Source organism: Hydra viridissima, unplaced genomic scaffold (assembly GCF_058129835.1).
Source record: "Hydra viridissima isolate aposymbiotic clone 2 unplaced genomic scaffold, HvirCarnegie_v1 scaffold_6, whole genome shotgun sequence".
NCBI lineage: Eukaryota > Metazoa > Cnidaria > Hydrozoa > Anthoathecata > Hydridae > Hydra > Hydra viridissima.
The window spans coordinates 4,919,941-4,944,249 of NW_028324305.1; the positions used below are offsets into that span (position 1 = coordinate 4,919,941).

Sequence of the window (24,309 nt, forward strand, 5' to 3'; positions counted from 1 at the left end):
GTAATTGGTTACTTGAAAAAAGAAGCGAAAATTTTTTCATATATGAAAAAGAAGCGAAAATTTTTTCATATATGAAAAAGCAAATTTTCTTTTTTACATAAAAGTTTTTTTACGTTACGAGATTTACCAGTGTTAATGACGCTGTTGAAATTTTAATTTTACCAAGGAAATATATTTATAAGAGAGATCAGGATTACTCTAAAGAATATTACTATAAAAATGGATTAAATTATTATTTTTTTTCAAATTCATTCATCATTTTCGGCTAAATAACTTGTTCCCTCATAAAAAAGCAGTTGCCACGAAGAGACAAATGGAATTTATTAGGAATTCGTTTCTAAATTCTCTTGGAGTCTTAACAATGTTATGTGATTAAAAATTTTTCGTATGAAGAGCAGGCTAGCTAATCCGTGATGGCGACGGTTTTTTCTTCTCGATTTATAACTCCATATGAAATGAATAACTGAGTCACGTAATCGATATAAAAGAAACGAACAGTCTCTTATCACCTATCCCATTTTTGCATGGCTTTTGGTTGATCAGCGGGGTCGAAATGTTCACGTGCAGCACCACTCCCGCTTTTGGTTCCCACATCCATCGTCGAATTACCCGAATCAGAAGCTTTCGCAAATCGACTATAACCAGTCTACATAAAATAAAAGCGACATAATACGATAGACGATACAAAGATGCAACGCGAAATATAAATACTAGTAAAACTAAAGACTCTTAAGCAAAAAGCTAGAAGAGGGAGAAAGGAAGAGAAGAAAGAACGGAGGAGAGGATGGAGAAGAGAGGAGTAGAAAATTAGTATACTAACCGCAAAAGCAGATTTTAAATTTGTTAATCTATTCGATCCAAATGCTGAAGAAGACATAGCATATGATGTTAGAAGGGACCTTGAGGGTCGTTTACCTCCGGAATTACCTACAACCAACTCTTCTTCATCTGCCAAGTTACCCTGAAATAAGTGCAGAGCATGAATTATGAAAGTCTTTCAATTTATAGGTTAAGACACGAAATAGCAGCAAATTTACTGTACGATTAGCATAAAAAAAAATCAAAGAATAGTGAAACAAAAAACATGTTATAACGAAAACCGAAAACAAAAGCTTAGAAACGGAAACAAAAAACTTTTTTATTTACCTCATCATTTCCTCCTGCTTTTCCCTCTGGTAAGCCGAGACCAGGTCGATCGCGTGGAGTAAATTCTTTGTTTGCTGCTTTACGCCCACGCTTTGCACGCGTCTTGCGAAACCATGGATTCTAAATAAAATTAACAGAAAATCGAATTATAGATATGGATTTAAATAGAAAATAAAAGTGAAACTATTAGGGAAAACTTTTTAAAAAGTTGATAAGATACGAATATACATATTCTCAAAAACAAAAAAAAAATCTACCTTGAGAGCCAACTCTAAAAGTTCATCCGGAACACGTTGATTGGCGCCTTCCTTAAATTGAAAAAAACTTTAATTTTTTTTTTTTTTTTACTTTGAATTTTCACTGACAATTAACGAAAAGTTAGGAGTCTTTTAAAGCTAAAGTGAATTTGAGAAACTACTTTTTTTAAACGCAACCGCGTTGCTTTTTTTTAAAAAAACTATTACGTTATAACTGAAGCTTACAAATCTCTTATAAAAACTTCTTTTTTTTAAAAAAACTATTACGTTATAACTGAAGCTTGCAAATCTCTTTATAAAAACTTCTTTTTTTTTTTGTAATTCAGGTTAAAAAACTAGAAGCTTCAAAGAAAAAGATGTTAATTCATGAATAGTTCAAAAAGTTGTCGCTTTCTCTGGCCAGAAGTGAATGGAAACTATGGTCAGTTACCCATCATTATCTTTACAGGTGTTTCCATGTTTATCTCAATACCTGGCAACATAATAACAGGGATAACGATTCTAAAGAATTTCAAGCTTCGATCAGAACCTGCATATCTGCTCATCTGCTCAGTGTGTGTGGCAGACACAATAGTTGGTACAGCCACTCAACCATTTTTAATAGCAATTACAATATTAGGTACGAGACATTCATGCTTTTTAGACAAGGCATACTTTGTAATAGGATGGCTTTCTTCGTGTGCCTCAACATTGGGAATTATGACAATTACAGTGGATCGGTACCTATATATTGTACATCCCATGACTTACACAATATTAATGACTCAAAAACGCGCATTAATGATGGTTTTTATTGTGTGGTTTTCCGCATTATTGTTCGGAACTTTACCGTTAATATATTATAATTCTGTTCTACTTCACGTCACTGTATTATCTGTAATGATACTTATGTCTTCTTTTATGATGTACACTTACTCTAAAGTATTCTTTAAATTAAAAGGTCTACCTTTGCCTAACTTAAGCGTTAGTGGCAAAAAAATAAAAGTAAGAACGCAGGCGTCGCGTACAATTCTTTTGGTGGTACTTACTTTTTATGGCTGTTGGTATCCGTGGGTCATTGTAAGCTTACTTCTCGCACTTTCTAAAGTCTACAGATTGAGTAGCCTCGATGTAACGTCATCTTCTGTTATAGTAAAACTGCACTGGATATTTCTCACGTTAGGTTATTCAAATAGCGCCCTCAACGTGTTTGTTTATAGCAGAAAAAACACTGTTCTGCGTAAGGCTGTCGAAAAATTTTTAGGGATGAAAACACGAAACAGTATGATAGAAGCATATTCAATTGAGAGAGAAGAAACAGTTGGAAAAGATGCTTTACAAGAAAACAAATCAATGATGGCTGACTTGTCAAATTTATGCCGCCGATTTGCAAAAGTATATATAATAAGCCCGAGAAAGCCGCCCAAAATCGTCCAGGAAAAAGATTTACAGGAAAATGTAATAGAAGAAAATCGTTATGTTGAAAGAATGAATTCTCTTAAGAGTAATATATCCAATTTAAGCAATTCACAAATCAATATTTTAGCCTATTAATAGTCAGTTACAAATTATTTTATGCAAATTTTTGTTTGGTTGATTTCTTTTTTATGCCAACTTTTTATTGGTTTTAAGGTTGACTTTTAAAATTAGTTTACCGTTGGTCATGCAACATTTAGTATTTAGTCATTTACCATTTCATAGTTGGTCTTTTTACATTTAGTATTTGGTCATACAACATTTAGTATTTGGTCATTTACCATACAGAATATCGTCATTTGGTCACCATTTAGTTCAAGGTCATTTGGTTACCATTTTTAGTTTTTCAATGATATGAGAAGTTTACTATTATAATTTTAATAATATTTTATATTTATTTAAGATTAATAAATATTTGATACGAATTTACAGTTAATTCAATAAATTAATTGAATTTTTAAATCTAGGTATTCTACTTTTTATTTTTAGTAAAAAAAATGTAAAAAAATATTTTAGTATTTTTGACAAAAAAATTTGGCAAAAAGATTTCTAATTTGTGACTAATATTACTTCATTGTCAGACAATCCACAGTAAAAAATGATTCAGTGTTTTCTAAATCTCAACCACTGTTCCTAGAATTGAAAGTTAAACCTCTCCACAAAATGATTTTTCTGTACTCCTATAAATTAGTAGTCAAGATTTATATTGTTAATCAAATCTGAACTAAGTGCCAGGTATGTGTAGTTTGAAAACCAAAATTGTTAATTTTGAAAATCCTGATAAAAATCTGCAATATTTGTCTAACTCATAATTTCTTAATATGATGTCATAAATTGTCTGCGTGTGTTGTTTAGCTGATAAACAAGGATATCAATTCAAAATTTTTACAAACCATTACACCCTCAGCCTGTAAAAAAATCAAGAACATATATATGGCAAAACCTTTTTCCTGATTGTTGGAAAATATATTTAAAGTTCTTTGACATTCACTATTTAACTTCATAACATTTTTAGAATGTACATATATAATATATATGCATTTATGTATAATGTGGAGTAATGTAAATAAAAATACATTTTTATCTATGTTATAACTTAATTACATTTGTTTTTACATTTATTTTGATTTGTATCTTGTAATTATATTATACATACATGTATAATTAGAGTAAACATTGATGCATGTATATTACATGTATGTTCTAAATGAGTTGTTAAGTATACAACAATAAGATTATCACAAGGACCCTTTTGATGTTAAAAATGTATTTGTTAAAATCATAACCATTACTTTTATCTGTTATCAATATGATTTTTAATTACTACCGCTACTACTACCACCATTTTAATTACTACCACCATTTTAATTACTACCACTACTACTAACACAATTGCAAGAATCTCCGTAAAACAAACTTTATCTTTTTAAGATGTTGTAGAGTAGAGGAGCTTCCAACAACACTTTATCTTATGGTATGAAACACTTTATCTTCTGGTATAAAACAATGCTTTATCCAATATACTTATTTTTATCAATATACTTATTTTTATCTTAGATTTATATCAATATACTTACTTTTATGTTAGATTTTCTAAAAAGGGGATGCAATTTTAGCTTAGAAAATTACATTTAACTTATAACTTACTGGTTGGAAAAGTTCTCTTTGGTTCAATTTCATTTGGTTAAATCAGTGACCTTTTGGGATGAACATTTCTGAAAAACTTAAAAAAATCTATGCTCAACATTTGTTTTATTTTGATTTAAAAATTTCAAGGAAAATAGATATTCAAGTTTGATACAATCTTCCCTTTGTAAAGGGTGATTTTTTTGCTGGTATCTTTTTAGCAATACTGGTTTTGACAGATCACGCGTGCACCATGTCTTGTGTCATTGTCAAACTTTATCAGTTTGGTCTATAATTTAACCATGAATCGATTTACGAATGAACAACGCTTGCAAATTATTGAATTTTACTATCAAAATTCATGATCAGTTAAGAGAGTGCATCAAGCACTTCTTCCAATTTATGGGCAGTTTGGTCGGCCTACTGAGGGAGCTATTTGGAAGCTTGTGACTAAATTTCGAACCCAGTTTACGTTATTGGACATTTAAACCACCAACATGCATACGTAGAATGAGGATCGAATAAAATATTGTGGCTGTATCCACAGTGGGCCTGAGCATGCTCAAAAAAAAATTTTTGTACCCAATTTTTTCACATAGTAGGTCTGAAAGGTGTTACTTTTCTCAACTCAAATCTGTTAAAATTAAAATGTTTGAATGGGGGTTTTTGAAAAAAAAAGTATTTTCCTTTTTATGAATTTTTTTATAAAAACAACAACAACAACAAAAAAAACAAATTTATATACCTTATATAAAAGTAAACATTCATTTCAAATACAAGGAATGCTTACTTTATATACTTTATACAACATATATATAGTATTTTATTGGTACTATACATTACAGTAAGAATATTATTATGATATCATTAAAAATAGTTAATACACTTATTACTATAACTGTTCTATACATCATACTGTCTATACCAACATTTATATAAAGTTATGTAATCTAACAAACCAAGTAAACTTTCATCTAGTCTTATGCCATTATTTTTAAATTCATTTATTACTTTTTAATAGAAAACAAACAAAATAATATTTTAAAAAATGAAACCAAAAGAACACAATGATTTCATAAAACTAGTGTGTCTTCTGTCTTTCTAAAAAAAAGAAACGAAGCCCACAATTTAGGCTTATCAAACCAAGAGAGTATTGTAAAATGAGTATAGATTATGAAAGTATCATAAAAAATCATTGCTGGAAAGAATATAATTTTGGAAATAATAATCTGCCTAAAAAATTATGTCCTTCATGCAGAAGAAAACTCATTGGACTAGAGGAAAAAGATCCCAGATACAAACCATTTAGTTTTCTACCAAAATACAAAAGTAAGTAATATAAAAGTTTAAAAAATTAATGTATTTAATCTCAGATAACTTATACATTACTGTAACCTAGTAAAACACAGTATAGTAGTTATAAAGATTTATCTTTAGGCTTGAACACAAGAGTTATGAGAGGAGCCAGATGCCAATGCTTTATATGTAAAAAAGGTCACGAAACTATTAATAGTAAAGAAAATAAGACTCACTTAGTGCCAAGTTTCATGCAAGTTAATAAAGAACTAGAAATAAATTTGGAAAGTGACCACCAGAAAGTCAGGCCGATCTGTATGTTCTGCTTTAAAGAAACAGGAAAAGGTTTGCGTCATCCATGCAATAAAACACAGAGAAAGAAAAATTTGTCCAATTTATTACAGGCTGCTTCACCTAAAACTAAAGGTGTAATAATTTCATAATAATATTAATTATAATTTTATTATTCTTATTACATATATTAATTAAAAAGAAAACAATTTTTAATTTATTTTAATAGAAAACTAAAATATTGTCATAGATTTTGTAAAATTTTTTTTAGAAAGAGTTGTATCCTCTACTCTAAAACATATGGCTGGTAAAAGTGACAATAAAATCAAGCTAAAAACTTATGGCCGAAATAAATGTCTGGTTTATTTTACCAATACTGAAATTAAGAAGCCACGCTTTGGTTTAGAAAAATTGAAAATGCTGCAAAATAAAATTCATGTTAGGCAAGAATTTAATATATAGTTTTTATTTTATGATTTATAAACCTATAAATTATATTTAAAGTTATAGCAAATCAAATAACTCAAAAATTATTTTTAGCGACAACAAAATGTTAGAGATTGCTAAGTTTCTTAGGTACGAGACCGGAGATAGAAATTCTGTTGCAAGCAACTACAGAGCTGCAAGAGTTACAGAAAACTCATTACTAGTTCCTTTATTCAGTTCTGAACTTTTAAATGTTTTTACAAAAGATAAAGTTGGAAATTCACATGAGGTAGTCTAATGTTTTATGAATGGTTATACATTGATTATTAATTTTATTGATTTAATCAAACAATAATTTTATAGTTTATTGAACAAGAGGTTCCTGGGGTAATTTGCAATGATGTAGAGAAACTGATATCTATGGTAATGAACCACAGGAAACTACTACCAAATGAGATTGATATTAAAGTGGGAATAGATGGTGGACAAGGCTTTTTAAAGTGTACTGCCTCTATAACATACAAGCCTGATGAAAGAGATCAGGAAACTCCTCAAAAGAGAATAAAATATTCAGAAGGCTATGAAAAAAAAGAATTTAAAGATTCCAGTGTTTTTAAAACCCTTATTCTAGCAATTGTACCTCACATGGATGAAAGTTATGTAAACTTAAGAATGCTTATTGAAAAGCTTAATATAGGATCTTTAGACTACTCATTGTCAGAAGATATTAAAGTTCAACTACAAATGGTTGGAAAGCAATGTGCATCTTCTAAACACCCGTGTCCATTCTGCGAAACTGAGATACCTTTGTTGCCTAAAGCTAAGGCAAATACAATCAGTTCTTTGCATCAATGGCACCAAAAATGGTTAGAAAATGGTTCTAAACTTAGTCAGGCCAAAAAATTTCAAAATAGCATTTATCCTCCTCTTGTTACAGGAAATCCTGAGAAAAAAATTGTTGAGATAATAAACATTCCTGGACTACATATTCTACTTGGTATTGTTGACAAAATTATTTCCGAAATTGAAAAAAATATGTTTAAGAACAAAGAAGATGGTTTTAACTTCATGTCAGTCTATCTTAAGTCCATTAATCTTGGCAGAGTATTGTATCAAGGACAACACAGACTTGAAGGAAATGCTTCGAATATATTTTTAAAAAAAGTTGACATTTTAAATAGATTTTTTTGTACACATGGTCTTGGTATTCATGGGGCCAAATATATAAAGGCGCTAATATCTTTCAAAAAGGTTATAGAAGGATGTTTTGGGAAAACATTGTGTAAAACTTACAAAAATGACATCAAAAAATTCTCAGATGACTACAGAAACTTAGGAGCCAGTGTAACAGTTAAAGTTCATATTGTTGAGCAACATATTGTAGAGTTTATTGACCTTAAAGGGGGCACATTTGGTAAGTGTTTTTTTACAGGAAATATCTATTAGATGATATTGAATATTTAGTTAAATATGGACTATATTTTTGCGAAAACTTTATTTTATATTTAAACAAATTTAAAAAATCTTTAAATTATATTATATAAAAAAATATTTAGGCCTTGGTTATTGGACGGAGCAGGCGTTGGAAGCAGTACACCAGGATTTCAAGCAATTTTGGAACCAAAGAAAAATCGGGCAGTATCATCCAAATTATTCCAAAACATTAAAGAATACTGTTGCAGCATACAATATTGCGCACTTTTAAAGTATATATTAGAGTTATTTATGTAAATTATTTTTAATAAGTACTCAATAAGTCTATTTTGTGTTGTGGATATCGAAGCTTTTTAAATGAATAAACTTAATAAAAACATAAATAAGATGTATAGTTTTTTTTAAATAGTCAATAGCTCTGCAGACTTGATGTAATGTACAAAACATTGTTATATATCTGTAATTTTATGCACAAATATTCACTAATGACATTTCATATTTTGAGATTTTTCATTTATTATCAATATATGAACAATACTGTTATAGAATTACTAGCTTTAATTATAAATTAATGTTTTTTATTATTGATATTTAAATTCTTCTATTATATCTAAACATTTATGAAATATTAAAGACAGCATAGATAGCAATTCATGTTATTTTTTGTGCTTTTTACTGAGAAATTCTTAAAAAAGGAAAATACTTTTTTTTTCAAAAACCCCTGTTCAAACATTTTAATTTTAACAGATTTGAGTTGAGAAAAGTAACACCTTTCAGACCTACTATGTGAAAAAATTGGGTACAAAAATTTTTTTTTGAGCATGCTCAGGCCCACTGTGTATCCACTAGTGTTAGTGATGACCATGAAATGTTGATGAAATGTTGATTCGCTGCTGTTTGCAGCAATTGGGCCTCTGTTACTCCACTACGTGGAAAATTTTGCTAAAGGACTTGAGTGTAAAACCTTAAAAGATACAGCTGGTGCAACAATTGAAGCCACATGACCTCCCATTTGTGGGGCCATATTAAGGTTAATGTCTACAGGGATAAACCAGCAACGATTGACGCACTGGAAGCATTTATTTGTGAGATACCGGCCGATATGTTGGAGAGAGTGTGCCAAAATTGGACCTTATGCATGGGCCATCTAAAACGGAGCCGCAACCTACATTTACATGAAATTATCTTTAAACATTAAATTATATCGACCGTTCGATCAACTCAAAAAAAGATGTCATCTTTATTTTTCAAATTTTTTTTTTTTTTTTTTTTTTGAAAATCAAGTTCTATACCTCTTAAAAAATCACCCTTTATAATGAAATAACAGAAACTTAAGAAGCTATGCAAAATAAGGGGAAGCAACTCATCACAAATTCAAAAACCATAAAAGAACCATTAACCATGAGAAGTACAAGAGAAACTGAAATCTGCTGAATTAATGTTTAATTTAACTAATCAAAGTGTATTTATCATTTTATTGTAAAAACATATATATTGCTTGCATTTTTTCTTAAATATTTGTTTGTTAACAATCCTCATCTATATGTATTACCAAGCAAAAAATTAAATTTTGAATGGATTTTTTTGCAAATTAAAAAAATCTCTACAAACATATAGGATGCTTATCAGGAAAAACGAGGAATGAGGAGAAAATCAATCTAATAGTCAGTGTATCTGTAACCCCAACAATAAAATTAAAAAAAGAAATTAATTCTGTAAAAAACATATTCCTGTGATAAGCAAATGTTATTTACAAAAAAAATTATGATCTAAAATAACAATACACCAAAACAAACTTTATCAACTCACCAGATTTCGAACAAGATCAGCTGCAAAATGTGTATCTTGAGGAGTGATCAAAGTATAAGCAATACCTTTCTCACCTGGAAAAAAAACAAAAAAAAACTTTCTCACCTGAAAAAAACAAAAAGTAACAAAAACTGTTGAAATAATAAGAGGTATAATTATTAAAAATAAAGGTTGTTAACTGCCATGCTAAGAAAGAAACATTTAAAATTTTACAGCAACTTTGTTTAATTATATTTTTATTTTAGATGTAAGAATAAACTTTATGACTTTCTAGCTCAGTCACCTTCTTGGTTCAACATGGCTAGTAGACATTTATTACAAATAAATTTTACTGGGGATGTTGTTTTTGATCATGCAGCTATCTTTGCATAACAGCAGTATGTAGCAACTGTAACTAAACCCCAATTTTATCTCATGATATTGAAAACTAGTTACATTTTTTATAAAATAAGTATCAAGCTTAAACCTGCACGTCCAGTTCGACCAATTCTATGTGTATGTGTTGTGATGTCACGAGCAACATCATAGTTCACAACAGTTTTAATAGAAGGTATGTCCAAACCACGAGCTGAAAAAAAACCAAAACTTTTTCAATTATGAGCGAACACAAGATGTATATCATAAATATCATATATATCATATATCATAAATAAGAATAAAACAAACACAAAAAGCACTAAAAAAAAAAAGAATATTAATTAATCAGAGAAGAAACTTAGAAAATCTTTTTTTTATAGAATAAAAAAAATTTTGTAACAAATTTTTAGACCTGCAACATCAGTAGCAACAAGGATGGAAAATTGCTTTTGCTTGAACTGCTTCAAAACATTATTTCTTTCAAACTGATCAAAATCACCATGAATAAGTCCAACTAAAAACCAACGCAAATTAAAGTCAGTCAAAAACTTTTTAATCAATTAAAAACCTTTAGCACCAGTTTTCTTTTTAATGTTTAGTTCTTTAAAACAAATCAACACCTCAATAATTTCACTTCAACAAGCATTTTTAAAAACTTACGCTCGTATCCTTGCTCCTTTAGGTTTGCAGCAATTTCTTCACTGTTTGATTTTTTTGTTACAAATATAAGAACACTTCCACCTACAAACACAGAAAAAGTATAGAAACTTACAAATCGTTATACAAATCTTAAAAACTTTATTTTAAAACTGGCAAAAAATTCTTCAATCAATCTAAAGCCCCTTTTATCTTTTATTTCAATTAAAAAACAACATTTAAACTCAGTACAGTTTAAAAAAACATCAAAATTAATATATCATGCAGTTGCTAGAATTCAAACAACTGAATACCTGATGTAAATTCAACAATGTGACTTAACAACCAATTCCATTTTTGCTGGGGTGACTTCATGACTTCTACTGCTTGTACTACATCTTCATTTGCCTGTGTTTAAAATAAATATAATACATTTAAAATAATAAAAATAAGCAATAACAAAAACAAATTCAAAAACTTTCTAATCGCCTTTATAAAAATAGTACAAACTTACCTCACCCAATTCACCAACCACTATTCGTATAGGATCAGATAGAATATCTCTGCAAAGCCACTCCACTTTTTTTTTCATAGTGGCACTAAAAAGTAAACCTAAAATAAAATAAAAAAAGACAAAAAATAAAAATTTATACTTTACAAAATAATTTAATAAATTTTATTGTGTCTTGGTATTTAAAAAAAGCTTAATGCAAAAAGTTAAATACAAAAAATTTATGAAATGTGTACAAAAGCAGTGTAATACACCTGATCTTTACATTTGCCTATACCTATAAAAAGTTTTTCTAAAATGATTCTCTTCTTTTTGTCAGGATCTACTTCTAAAAATGATATTTTCTAAAATTTTAAGCTAAAACAAACAATATTTAGCTTAAAATTTTAACAGTAGTTACATCAGATGCACAAAGATTGTACAATTACATCAGATGCACAAAGATTCTACAATTCCATTATTTTTAATCTAAATCTTGTTCTGCAGTAAAAACTGTGTGTGAAGTTTTAAATCTACATTAATAGTACTTTTGTTTAAATGTGGAAAGCATTTGCAACAATCTTGATCAACTGCATATTTTCTTCCTAGATTAGTTTGACTCCACTCCTTGCTGAATCATTAATGACCTTCATTTACATATCTGCAGCTATCTTTAATGCAGTAAATACTTTTTCAAGTATAACCTTGCCTTTATGTTGTCAAGAAATAGTTAGCAACCAATGATGTGCTCAAACAAGTCATTTTCAGATAAGTGCACACAGGTTGTTTTGAAAGATATTTTAAAATAAAAATAGCATAGTCCATGAGAAAATCTAATGAAAAATATCTCTATTCAGTGAAAAAACAGCAAAATTCGTTGCTTAAAATTAAAGGTTTAAGAAGTCAATTTAATTAAAACACAACTCTAAGTAAATATTTAAGATAACTAAAAGATATTATTTCTGATTGTAAAACGAGCATATTATGAAGCAGAGATAAAACAATTTCAAAGCATTAAACCCATTAAACATTTTAAATTGAAACATAAAAATTAATTATTTGATTACTGCCATTTCCTTTTGTTCCTATTACACAGCTTGTTACAAAATTCTTTTATCACTTTTAAAGGCAAATTATTTGTCTTTCATAATGATAAAAGTGTTTGCAATTGATCGAACTTGTAGCTCTGTTTATTTCACACACATTACCATCAAAGGATTTAAAAATTTCTGAACTTTGTTATCAGTCATGTTTGGAACTTACATTGCCTATCAGGACGCACATTATTTGCAATTGAACGAACTTGTGGCTCTGAAACATAAAACATAAACATGAAGAAAAAAATCAAAAACTACTTTCTAATTCTATTGAACAGCCTCTTTTTATGTTTAACTAAAAATATGGAAAAAAAGATTATTAAAATTAGTAATGGATTGAGGTTTTCAAAAATATTCAAAACCACATACCAAACCCCATGTCAAACATTCTGTCTGCTTCATCAAATACAAGGTATGTAACTCGGAGTAAGTTAGTGGCTTTTGCTTTAATGAGATCAATTAACCGACCCTTTATATTAAAAAAAAAAAAAAAAATGTTAGCCACAGGTGATGAAAAGTTTAAAAAGGTGAACATATATCAAAATATAGTAAATCTTTATTTTATTTGAAATGGTGTTATTATTTAAACAGTTTTTTGCACTCTTAAAGTAATATACAAAACTCTAAAAAGCTGAAAAGCTAACATATCATATTATAAGCACTAATTCAGTGTCAGACAGTTAAGCTCTTATTTTGTATTTTAAGTTTAACTTTTCTTAATTTGTGCTTTCTGTCAACTATAACAGCACTATTATTATTCAACTAGGAAGCCAAGTTAATTCCTAGCTGAACGTTATTCTGAATTCACAAATATGAAACTTTAGACTAATTTTTCCAAAAGAGTTTTTATGACATTAGAAATAAGAACTTTGTAATGAAAGAAATTTAAAAAGCTTTAAAGCTTTTATTTTATAAAAAAGGGATACTTTTTAACATCGTACTTGTTGTGCAGTTTGTTAATTTGGCTGATTAGATTTTTTTTTTCTTTTCTGTTTCATTTAATGCTTCTGTGGTTGTTTCTTTCAACATTTAATCTGTGAGTTTTGTCTAATTATTTGTAAATATTTGAACAGCAATCGCAAAAATAAAACTATTAGTGAAAAAAAATTTTTTTTTTTTAAATTAGTGTTCTGTTTTCTATTTAAGTTAATTTTTTTAAATTGTAATAAACTGGCATATATATTTTTTTTCAGCCAATAAATGTTGATTCATCAGGTTAAACACTCCATGTAACTTAAAAAGCAACTTTTTGTACATTTCATTAATGAAATCAGAAAGCTAGAATATTATACTGGCATGATATTATGAAGACAGGCCTTGAAATGGGCATAGCAATTTTTAGCTAAAAGTTAATACATGCAGTATAATATATAACCAGAGTGTCATACTGGTATATAATAAGCCAGTTGTTAAAACTGGCTTAATGTCAAGTTTTTATTCAAAAAAAAATGTGAAAGTGGTATAAACTTAAACTTGTGAATAAATAGTAAAAAAGATAAATTTGATGCTCTAATTTGCATCAAATGGCTTCTTGTAGTACTCACTAATAACTATTAATTTCATTAAAATGGCAACATTTAATTTCTTTAGTTTACTATTAAAATTGATGGGTACATCCATGGTCATCCATGAAACAATGAAAACAACTCTCAAATTTTTATTTGTAATGATACTTAAATTCTCTATTCCGAAAATCAGCTAATGATATTTATGGATAACTGAATAAAATTTATATTTAAAAAGTGCCAGTTTTACATTCATAATTAAATTTTTTACGTAGAGAGTAATACATATTAGGTCCCTAGTAATACATATTAAGTGCCTATGTACCATGTACACTTACTGTCTTTTATGCAAATTATGCCAGTAAAACTCCAAATATTTAGCTTCTTATATTGATTTAGTTTACATATAACTTGGTTGACTAGTTCAGAAACTATACAAAGGATGCTTTAAACATAACATGATTCAACTGTGTGTTGTCAAGAGTTGATAAAGGAAAAAAAAAATTTTTTTTCACACACAAAAATAGCCTGAAAAAACAACAAAAGTACTTATTAACTTAGTAGAATGTTTCACAGACTTGTCAAAAGTTGCTAGTGGCATTTTTTTCAAGAAATCTTTTAGTGGCCACATACATTTAGCTGACCATAACTGAATCATTAAATACTTTTTGTAGTTTTATTTGTGAACAATTTTTTATTGTACTTTTTTGTGCAAAATTTAGACCTTAAAAATACTGAAAACTTGCCAACAAATCAAAAGGTACAACTTTTGAAAAAGAATGTATACCATCCACATATGGAAGAAAATAGAATAAAATCTATTCATGAAACAACAAAGCACTTTACATCCTGCAGTTATTCTTTAATGTTGTTATATGTTTCATGATGTTTCTATGACTCAAACACATAATTGGTTACAGTTTGAAAAAATAGGGGCCTAATATCAAATAAAAAGTAAGAAATGGCATTTTGAATTGTTTGAAAAAACTAATATCCTATTGATACTCATGTTTTGTTTTTCTAGATTAAGAATATTTAACTTACTGTTTTCAACAGCATAGCTGCAATTTTTATAATTGCAGCCACAACTTTTTTCTTTGAGTATCACCTAAACCATTGTAAATTCATATATAGCACTGCATAGTGCTAAAAGTACAGCACTGTGGTTCATTGAGAGGCGCTTTCATGAATTTCTTATCTTCTATTTCATTATTGTGCCAACAGAATAGGTGAAACTTTTATAACATGTCAATATTTTTTGCTATACTTTTCCATTCTTGAATATCTGGAGAAAAAAATTGCCACCCAATTTCCTTTTGACTTCATTGAAGTTCAAAGCAATTTGCACTTCAATGAAGTCTAAATTTCTTCACATATTTTAGTAAAAAATATTGTAATTGTTGACAGGCTGATCCTATAACACTCTAAAATCACGTATGGATCATTTCTAGTGGAAAGATTATGAATTTTTACAGCTAATACTTCATTAGGTTCTATCACTGTTCTCTATTTTAAAATAAGCAAACATAAAAAATGAAAGAAATTTCTTGTTGAAGGTTATATAAGTTGTTTTGTTAGTGTTGTTTATTTCTATAGACTTTAAAAGTTATGCAGGTTATGCCATCAAAATTTTAAAATCTAAATTATTTTTTGGTTTTAATCCTTATAGTCTATTATCAACACAAGTAACTAAAAATACAATTTTGTTTAAAATACTGTTGAAAAAAGTTCAACAATATTTTTAACTGAAAATTCAGATAGATGTAAGGACACATTTTATGCTGACACTAATAAAAACTGCACATTTAACTTACAGGTGTGCAAACAACTATCTCTGCACCTTGTTGAAGACCTTTTGTTTGTTCCCATTTGCTTCCTCCTCCATAACAAGCAACGGACTAAAAAAAATTAAATAATAATGTTATTAAAGTAACACATTAACATGATAAGATTTTAAAACACATAAAGGTCTAAATACATTTAAAAGAATAAAAGTTATTTCTTTATCAGCAAACCTATGAAAAAATTTACCCTTAAATTATAACACTTTCCAAATCTTTTGCATTCCGAATTTATTTGTTGGCATAACTCTCTTGTTGGAGCGCATATCAATGCTATAGGACCATCCCCTTCTTTTAGAACAGGTTGTGCCATAATATGAACCAACATTGGCCACACAAAAGCAGCTGTTTTACCACTACCAGTGCGGGCGATACCAATAATATCACGTCCACTTAATGCAACTGGAACTGCCTAAGTAAGTAAAATAGGTTAATTTTAAAAAACCTCTCATGTGTTTATCTTAAACTAACATTTTTTCAAAATTAAAAAATACTACTACTGCTGCTTTTTAACAAACTTATTTTTTAAATTAAAAAAAAATTCTTTACTTTTAAATAGCAAATATTATTTTTAGCCTTTTACATAAACCACTGTGACACATAAAAGTTATTGTACTAAATGAAAGGTACAATATATACAACATTTCATTTAAATGATTAAGCTGGCCAGTTAGTAATTTTAAAAATATATCGGGTGTCAGGTAATATAGTCTCATTTGTTTTTTCAATAAATTTATTTTAACTTTTTATTTATTTTTTAAAATGTTTTTGTAACATTTTTTTTTTACCTCAAATGTCAAAATTATGTTATGAAAGATCATTAAATAAATTTTTAAAATGAGGCAATTAATTGAAATATGTATTTCAAATAGTATATCTCAACTTGAAAACAATAATGTGGAAGAAAATGTCAATGAGCCACAACTTCAAAATATTAATAACCAGAACCAGAATGTAGATGATAAATCAGGAACCAATAGCATAACTATTGACAATATTTTATCTGATAATATTTCAGAAATTAGTAATAATCCACAAATAGGGAGTAGTATTTGATTTGCCAAATTCAATTACAGCATATCAGACCTTGCAACTTAGCCTGATGAAATTGACAACAAACTACAGATCTTTTTGGTCGAGAAATCACCAAAAAAGTATTATAGGTATCCATTATAAAAGAAATACTCAAGAAAGATGTTTCAGTGGCATTACCTTTATCAACAAATGAAAAATGATGAAAAAGAATTAAAGGAAACATTTTCTGCTTTTGTTGTCATTTGTTTTCATCTATAAAAAAAAAAAAAAAGCTTAACTTCAAGTGGATTTTCTAAATATGCACAGGAATCTTTGAATCATCTGAAAATGAATCTTTGAAGGAACATCTTGCATCAGCATATAAAACGCGAATTCAAGAACTTAACATCAAACACAGAACAGGAATAGACCATCTCTATGAAGATGTGTTCAATAAAGAAAAATGAAGGTGGCAAAAAATTTTGAAATGTATTGTAAAACTGGTATTGGTTTTAAGTGAAAGAAATTTAGGTTTTATAGCAAAAAACTATGGTAATATTTTGAGTGTAATTGATTTACTATCTGATTTTAATCCAGAACTGAAAATATATTTAAAATCAATAATTGAAACGGAAAAAAGAGTTACATATTTTTTCCCTGAAAACTCAAAACAAAATTATCTTACAACTATCTTCTAGAGTTTCACATTTAGTAGTAATATTAAATCATAAAAGTACTTTTCTGTAATGATAGATTCTACACTGAATTTTCACAAAAAAGACCAGCTGTCCATCACTATTTGGTATTTGATAAATTTGATAACACAAGCAATATGGAGAATAAAAGGGAGTAAAAAGTTGACTATTAGAGACCAACAGCATATGTGATAAATTCAACATCAAATTATTGATAGGTGATAGTGTTAAAAAAAAAACACTGGTAAAAGTTACAATTATTTCACTATACAAAACAGTTTGTATAAGACTTTTGTTTCATCAACAAAGCAATCTGAAAAATTAATTAATTAAAAATTAATTAATTAAAAATTAATCTGAAGGCACCCAATAATATTTGATGGTAATATCACTTTAAAAGTATAAAAGCTTAGAAATACAAGATTAAAGAAATTAATCTTGCCCTAAATGAACTTAAGAATAACTAACCAAATTGTAAAACTCTTGCTGGATCTTTAGGAGAACAAATAAATTCTTATGAACTTATTGACAACAATTTGGTATCACTTGTTATCAAAGCTTCACATTTTCATTTGCTTCAGCAAAAAAGATACAGCATTTAATAATGTATTACAACATACAAAGACTAAGCTATTATTGCTTGATGATTTCAAAAACAATTTCAATGAGATTATAAAAGAAGCATAATAATAATAATAATAATAATAATAATAATAATAATAATAATAATAATAATAATAATAATAATAATAATAATAATAATAATAATAATAATAATAGGTAGCAATCAATGTAATAGCACAGTTCACTGAACAGCCTTATTTGAGACTATTTTAAGACTATTCTGATATATTACTAGAACTTAGCTTGCCATTAACAAAATGTAGAGTACGTAATCTCAAAAGATTACCTGACTATTGCTATTATACAGACCATAAAAATAAGGCATATGATAAATATGAAAATGTAGATATTTTATAAATAAATATGACAACATAGATGTTTTATAAATAAATATGACAACGTAGATGTTTTATAAACAAATATAGCAATGTAGATGTTTTATAAATAAATATAGCAATGTAGATGTTTTATAAACAAATATAGCAATGTAGATGTTTTTTTGTTATTAGTACAGTTTAACAAATGAAGAAATTAAACTCCAAGATCAAGAAAATGAACCAATTGAATTCTGTGATGATATATGTGAGCTCATTTCTGAAATTGACAATGAGTGTAACCATCTAACTGCTGTTGATAAATTTAAACAACCTTATTTTTATAAATTAATTGATATTGTGAAAGATTATTTGCAACAATGATTTGAATTGTAAAATTCTTTAAATGAAAGATTTGGTTTTCTTTTTTAATAATAAGAAGCTAAAAACTATGAGAAGAAATGAGTTCAATACTTATCGTACAAATCTGGTCCGGCATTTCAATCTGGCACTAAGAAGGTGATATTGAAGAGGTGGAATTTAAAAATGAACTTTCTATTTTAAGAAATATTTTAGAAGATAATTATACTGTTATGGAGAATTTGGAATTCAATTCAGAAAGGAGTTTAGAAGAATTATATCCAAATATATGAATTGTATATCAAGTAATTTTAACAAGACCCATTTTTGTTGCTCGTTTAGAATGATCTTTTTCATAACTCAAAATAATTGAAAAGTATCATTGATCTACAATGTCACACATAAAAACTTTCTGGATTAGCAGTACTATTGATTGAAAATGCAACATTCAAAACAATTGATTGCAATCACAAAAGTGCTGACTGCCAGCAAAAGAGCTAGAAAAACTGCTTTATAATTTCTTTGTATAATCTTTTTAATTAAAATTAATAAAAGGGAATGCAATAAAATTAAAAAAATATTTTTTTTTTAGTTTCGGCAAAGGGTACCCAAAAGTTATAGCACAAGAGTAAATTCACCTAATTTAGATACCAACTTACTTGGGATTGTATTGGAGTAGGTTTAGAATAATTTGAAGAGCGGATAACCCCCATTAAATGATCATCAAAGCCAAAATGAGCAAAACTTATAGCTGGTCGTGCAGGGTCTGCACCCATCACCTGTCACAAATAAAGTAAATCATTTTATAGAACATTTTAATGAAATAAAAAATAATGAGTTAATGTAGATGAAATTATAAGAGGTATTGTTTTAAGTTCAAAACTGTGAGTATATTTTCATTTATGCATTTTAAATATTTAATTTACATGAAGGTATTTAATTTATAGATTTATACTGATGATTATATAACTTATAGCTGATTGTCTAGATTTTCAAAAACTTTAATTCAGATTGTATTTTGATTTTATGTCTAGAACAATATTTGATATTACCTTTAAACCAAGTTTATCTCTTAAGTTTTTAATAGCAGGTTCTGTGAGTGCTTTAATGTCAGGATGATCTTCATAAAAGTTGCTCTCAAATGGTGGGTAATCAATCTAAAGGAAATTTAGTAAAAACATACACAAGTAAAATAAAATAAAAACCCTTACAGTCCATGTTATGTAGAGAAATTTTTAGTTTGAATAGCATAAATAAGAAAAAAGAATCTCTCTTAACATTATCACACTGTTAATTATTCCTCGAACGATAGAAACTTTCTACCATTCAAGCAGTGAATATACCAATAAAAAACAAATAGAACAATACCAATAGAATTATTGTTAAAAACTTTAGAACTTTTTTTTTTTTCACATACATTACTGTGAATATGTTTTAAACCACTTATTAAAACTCATGTTTTTTAAATGTATTTGAATAATAGCTTCTGAATACTTTTTTATATAAAACAATCTCTTATTTCAAACAATACTAAACACTGTTTTAACAAACAAAAGCAGTATTTATCAAAATTTTAAATAAATTTTTGCATTTATCTAAATACAAAAATTTATTTAAATTTATCTAACTTGTTTATTTCTATCATATGCTGATCTGAACCCAATTCGTATCAGCTTGTTTATTTTTTAGTCTGCTCTTGAATTTTTGTTTATTTATTGCTATGAAAGCTTCATATTAGATGATAGTACAGTTTACAAAGATGTTTCATAGATATTGTGTGTTTATTATTTTTTGTTTTTCTAAGAGCAAAACTTATTTTAGTTAAGGTTTTTTTTTCTTTTCTTTTTTTGTATTATTATGTTTATTGTTATTAAAGTGTTAAAGTGGGTAAAAATTTCACTACTGGAACGTAAAAAAAATTATCATCCTTCATGAAGAAGGTTACTCGCAACAACAAATTGTCCAAAAAATAAAATACTCAAGGACAGGCATTAGAGTATTTACAAAAAGATTTAAAAACACAGGATCTCTTGAGGACAAAACTCAAAGTGGAAGACCTCTAAAGCTTACAAAACATGATGTAAAGTATTTATGTCATGTTTTGTAAGCTTTGGAGGTCTTCAAAAACATGTCATAAAGTATTTATGTCTTACAAAACATGACATAAAATATTTATGTCATGTTTTGTAAGCTTTGGAGGTTTTCCACTTTAAATTTAATTTTCAATTTTCAGCCTGCAACTGTGACCAATGTTTCCTTAACTTGCATTCAACGACATTTACTAAAATCTGGATTAAGAGGGTGTGTTGCAGTTCGAAAGCCTTTATTACATTGTGGAAACAAAGAATAAAGACTTAAATATGCAAAACAGCATAATAATTGGATGCAAGAAATGTTAAACTGTGTAATATACACAGATTAATCAAAATTTGAATTGTTCAGTAGCAGAAGGCGACAGTATTTAAGAAGAAGGGTTGGAAGAGGCTTATCACCTTGATTATCTACATCCAACAATCAAGCATGGAGGAGGTTCCATTTTAGTTTGGGGTTGAATTTCATCATCTGGAATAGGTGATGTAATCAGAACTGATGGCAAACTAACAGGAGAACAATATGTAAAAATTTTAAGACATCATGCAATACCATATGGAATGAGACTAATTGATAATAATTTCATTCTACAGCAAGACAATGATCCAAAACAATGTTACTGAGTGGCCAAAAAAATATTTACAGGATATGTGTGAGGAGGGGGTTCTCAAAGTAATGTACTGGCCTCCTCAAAGTCCAGATTTGAACATTATTGAACATGTTTGGGATTATTTGGTTAAAAAAAAGGCTGAATATAACCTCAAAAATGTTGAAGAATGTTTCCGAATATTAAAAAGAGAGTGGGCCAATATTCCACGAAATTTCAAAATATTACAAAAAATCAGGTTTATAGACACATATATTACAAAGTTTTTGTAATATATGTGTCTATAAACCTGATTTTTTTTTTACTTCATAAGTCCTCCATACTTTTATAAAAAATATGGAGGACTTATGAAGTAAAAAAAAATAATTTTAAAATCATGGTGGGCTAAAACTAATTCACAATACTTTACAAAAAATCATTCTAAAAAAAAATTCTGTTTCTAATCATTAAAACAAACTTCATAAAGTAATTTTTCAATACCTCGAGATGGTCAACTTGTGGTAATGGAACAATGATCTAAATAAAAAACAACTTACAAAAAAATGTTATAACTGAAAGACTTCAGTAACGTGTGAAATTCTTTTAACATAGTTAAATTTAGTATTATAAAAAAAAAGTTAAAGTAAATAAAAAATTTTTATGTGGCAAAAAAACATGCTTTTTACTTTAGATCTCTCTGGAGGCAATGGATTTCCATCACTATCATATTCTATTTCATCTTCATCTTCAGGGTATGGAATCAGTGGAATATCTTTACGAGCTTTAAAATAGGACTCTTGGTCATCTTCATTTTCAACATCTAAACGTGCATCCTTCTTTGACCTATAGAGAATTTTTCATTATTATTCAGCAAAAAAATCAAAATTATGTATCCCTCTTATGATGTTAATTTAAAGCAACCATTAAAGAATTAAGATTTTATTTTACTTTATTTTTTAAAATAAATAACAACTATAAAAAACTATAAAAAACTATAAGAAAAATAATATTATTACTATAAAAAAAGAAAGACAAGCTTAATATTTTAATATTAATAAATACTTTATTAACTTTAAATATTAAAAATAAGATAAACATGAACTCATAATGAAAACTAATTTATATCTATTCATAATATATGATTGAGTTTGAATTGTTGACAATTACAATCAAACACTCGTACTTTTTAGTATTTTTCTTATTCTTCATATCTTCTTCTTCCTTTTCAAGAGTTTCCTAAAAAAGTCAGCATTCATTTTTTGGATCACTCTACTTAAATTGGTTAATAACTTGTTCAAAATAATTGCTGTTTAAATATTTAACTTTTATTGACTTTCAATATTAAGAAATAATATAACTTACTTCAACTCCTGCCATAAATTTATCTAGTTCATCTTCATCACTATATTCATTAACTTTCTCAGATTGTGGACTGTTCTCTGACTGTTGGTAAGCGCATTCTTCATTTTTTATATTGGAGATTTTTTTGGATGTGGGAGCCCCTATTGGGCGTGTTGGAAGAATTTCATCATCAACATCCCAACGCCTAAAGAAATTATATAAATAATTGAAAAGAGAATTTGTAGTACATTCCCTAATTTTAACAGAATTTTAAACAAAATTTAAATTAACTTTAAGCTTATTTAATTAAGGCATGCTAGAATGGGAGCTCATATTTTCACTTACGTTTTTATTCTTTTTTTCTTTAATTTAGGCTGAAGAAGTGATTCATCTGCATCTGTTGGGTTAAGCGGATCATATAAATCTTCTTCAGTTACACCAGCACCAGATTCTTGCAGGTATCTCTTTTCATTTTCATCTGTGTGAAACTTTGGTAGTGTAGGCTGAGAAGCTGATACAAATTTTTGAAAAGGGGATGCTTTAGCTGAAGAAGTCAAATTTTCTTTTTTAAGCGTAAAACCAGAAAAACCAGTGCTTTTAAACCTATCGTTGCTATGCATTGTTCTTTGTTAGATTTTTTTAAGTCTCCTAATAAAGCTTTAAACACAGTTTTTATAATAATACATATATAAACTTAAGTCTATGACTATATAAGTAAATTTAAGTTTTATGTGCTTAATTAAAATTAATCAATTAGAGTTTTCATTTAAAATCACTCTCCTAATTCATATATGTTTAATAATATAAATCCAAATTCCTTTTTAGGTTTTCACCCGAAATCTCAGAAAAACCAGATAAAAATTAAATACTAATTTTTAACATGAGTCAAAAACTCAATCAATAAGAAAATAAAAAAAAACTAAAAAAAAACAACTATAGAGTATCTAAATATAGCGTAACTCAAATACAATGAAATCTCTCTAAACAGATATGCATACAACTAATACCGTATATTTATTTAATAAGTCACATAAAATGCAAAATATGATTTGATTTTTATAGAATATTTTTTTTGGCTATGGCCATCTACTTTTCAGGGAGGAATGCAGGAGCTAACTGACTTGTTACTAAAGAGATTTAGAGTTGTAGACCAAGTGAGTTCAAGCAGTTTCATTTCGCTCTCTCTATTGTCACGCGGCAGTCCGAACACGAAATGCAGAATATTTTTGTTATGCGTAAAGAATCCCAACTACTCGCCATTCTGATATCAAAATAAAATAAGAATATCAGGATTCTTGTTAGTTTCTATCATTTTTTCTGTCATCTTATACAAAAATACCTGAAATGGTGCACATTTTCTTGCTTAATTAAAGCGAAGTTCTTATTGGATTTAAACTCCAAAGTCCAATTATCATTTTTTACTTTAACGGGGAATAATACGTAAATGTAATATAAGCCAGGCTCTTATCTACTTGTGTTATAAAAGTGAGGGCAATTTTCTCATTTTCAAAATCTAAGTTTCAGTCAGTAGCTTAGATGTCGATCAACGTTACTTCAACGTTGTTTCAACGTTGTGTGCTTGCTGGGTAATTTCTAATGCGCGTGTTGAAAGCGAAAA

At 27.9% G+C, this 24,309-nt stretch overlaps 4 protein-coding genes across 4 annotated transcripts; 3 read left to right on the top strand and 1 right to left on the bottom strand.

Annotated features, from left to right (window-relative positions):
* Nucleotides 1–220: 220 nt before the first annotated feature.
* On the bottom strand, nucleotides 221–23,370 carry LOC145189715 (ATP-dependent RNA helicase DDX42-like). The gene is made up of 21 exons (XM_090089942.1): nucleotides 23,037–23,370; nucleotides 22,713–22,896; nucleotides 22,534–22,586; nucleotides 22,037–22,193; nucleotides 21,852–21,887; nucleotides 19,726–19,830; nucleotides 19,333–19,452; nucleotides 15,857–16,078; nucleotides 15,640–15,723; nucleotides 12,690–12,789; nucleotides 12,487–12,534; nucleotides 11,248–11,345; nucleotides 11,048–11,141; nucleotides 10,758–10,838; nucleotides 10,510–10,611; nucleotides 10,207–10,308; nucleotides 9,741–9,814; nucleotides 1,404–1,454; nucleotides 1,147–1,266; nucleotides 821–961; nucleotides 221–646 (listed from the first exon to the last, which is right to left on the bottom strand). The coding sequence occupies exons 1-21, from the start codon at nucleotides 23,309–23,311 to the stop codon at nucleotides 506–508; spliced, it is 2,388 nt and encodes a 795-aa protein (XP_089946068.1). The 5' UTR covers nucleotides 23,312–23,370; the 3' UTR covers nucleotides 221–505.
* On the top strand, nucleotides 1,483–3,200 carry LOC145189716 (melanocyte-stimulating hormone receptor-like). The gene has a single exon (XM_080066371.2). It carries the CDS (start codon nucleotides 1,770–1,772, stop codon nucleotides 2,934–2,936), a length of 1,167 nt encoding a protein of 388 aa, XP_079922497.2. The 5' UTR covers nucleotides 1,483–1,769; the 3' UTR covers nucleotides 2,937–3,200.
* Nucleotides 5,586–6,533, top strand: LOC149886747 (uncharacterized). Its single transcript, XM_090090443.1, has 3 exons — nucleotides 5,586–5,813; nucleotides 5,922–6,206; nucleotides 6,343–6,533. Exons 1-3 carry the CDS (start codon nucleotides 5,645–5,647, stop codon nucleotides 6,531–6,533), a joined length of 645 nt encoding a protein of 214 aa, XP_089946569.1. The 5' UTR covers nucleotides 5,586–5,644.
* Nucleotides 6,506–8,499, top strand: LOC145186963 (uncharacterized). The gene is made up of 3 exons (XM_090089947.1): nucleotides 6,506–6,786; nucleotides 6,861–7,911; nucleotides 8,054–8,499. The coding sequence occupies exons 1-3, from the start codon at nucleotides 6,622–6,624 to the stop codon at nucleotides 8,200–8,202; spliced, it is 1,365 nt and encodes a 454-aa protein (XP_089946073.1). The 5' UTR covers nucleotides 6,506–6,621; the 3' UTR covers nucleotides 8,203–8,499.
* Nucleotides 23,371–24,309: the final 939 nt, after the last annotated feature.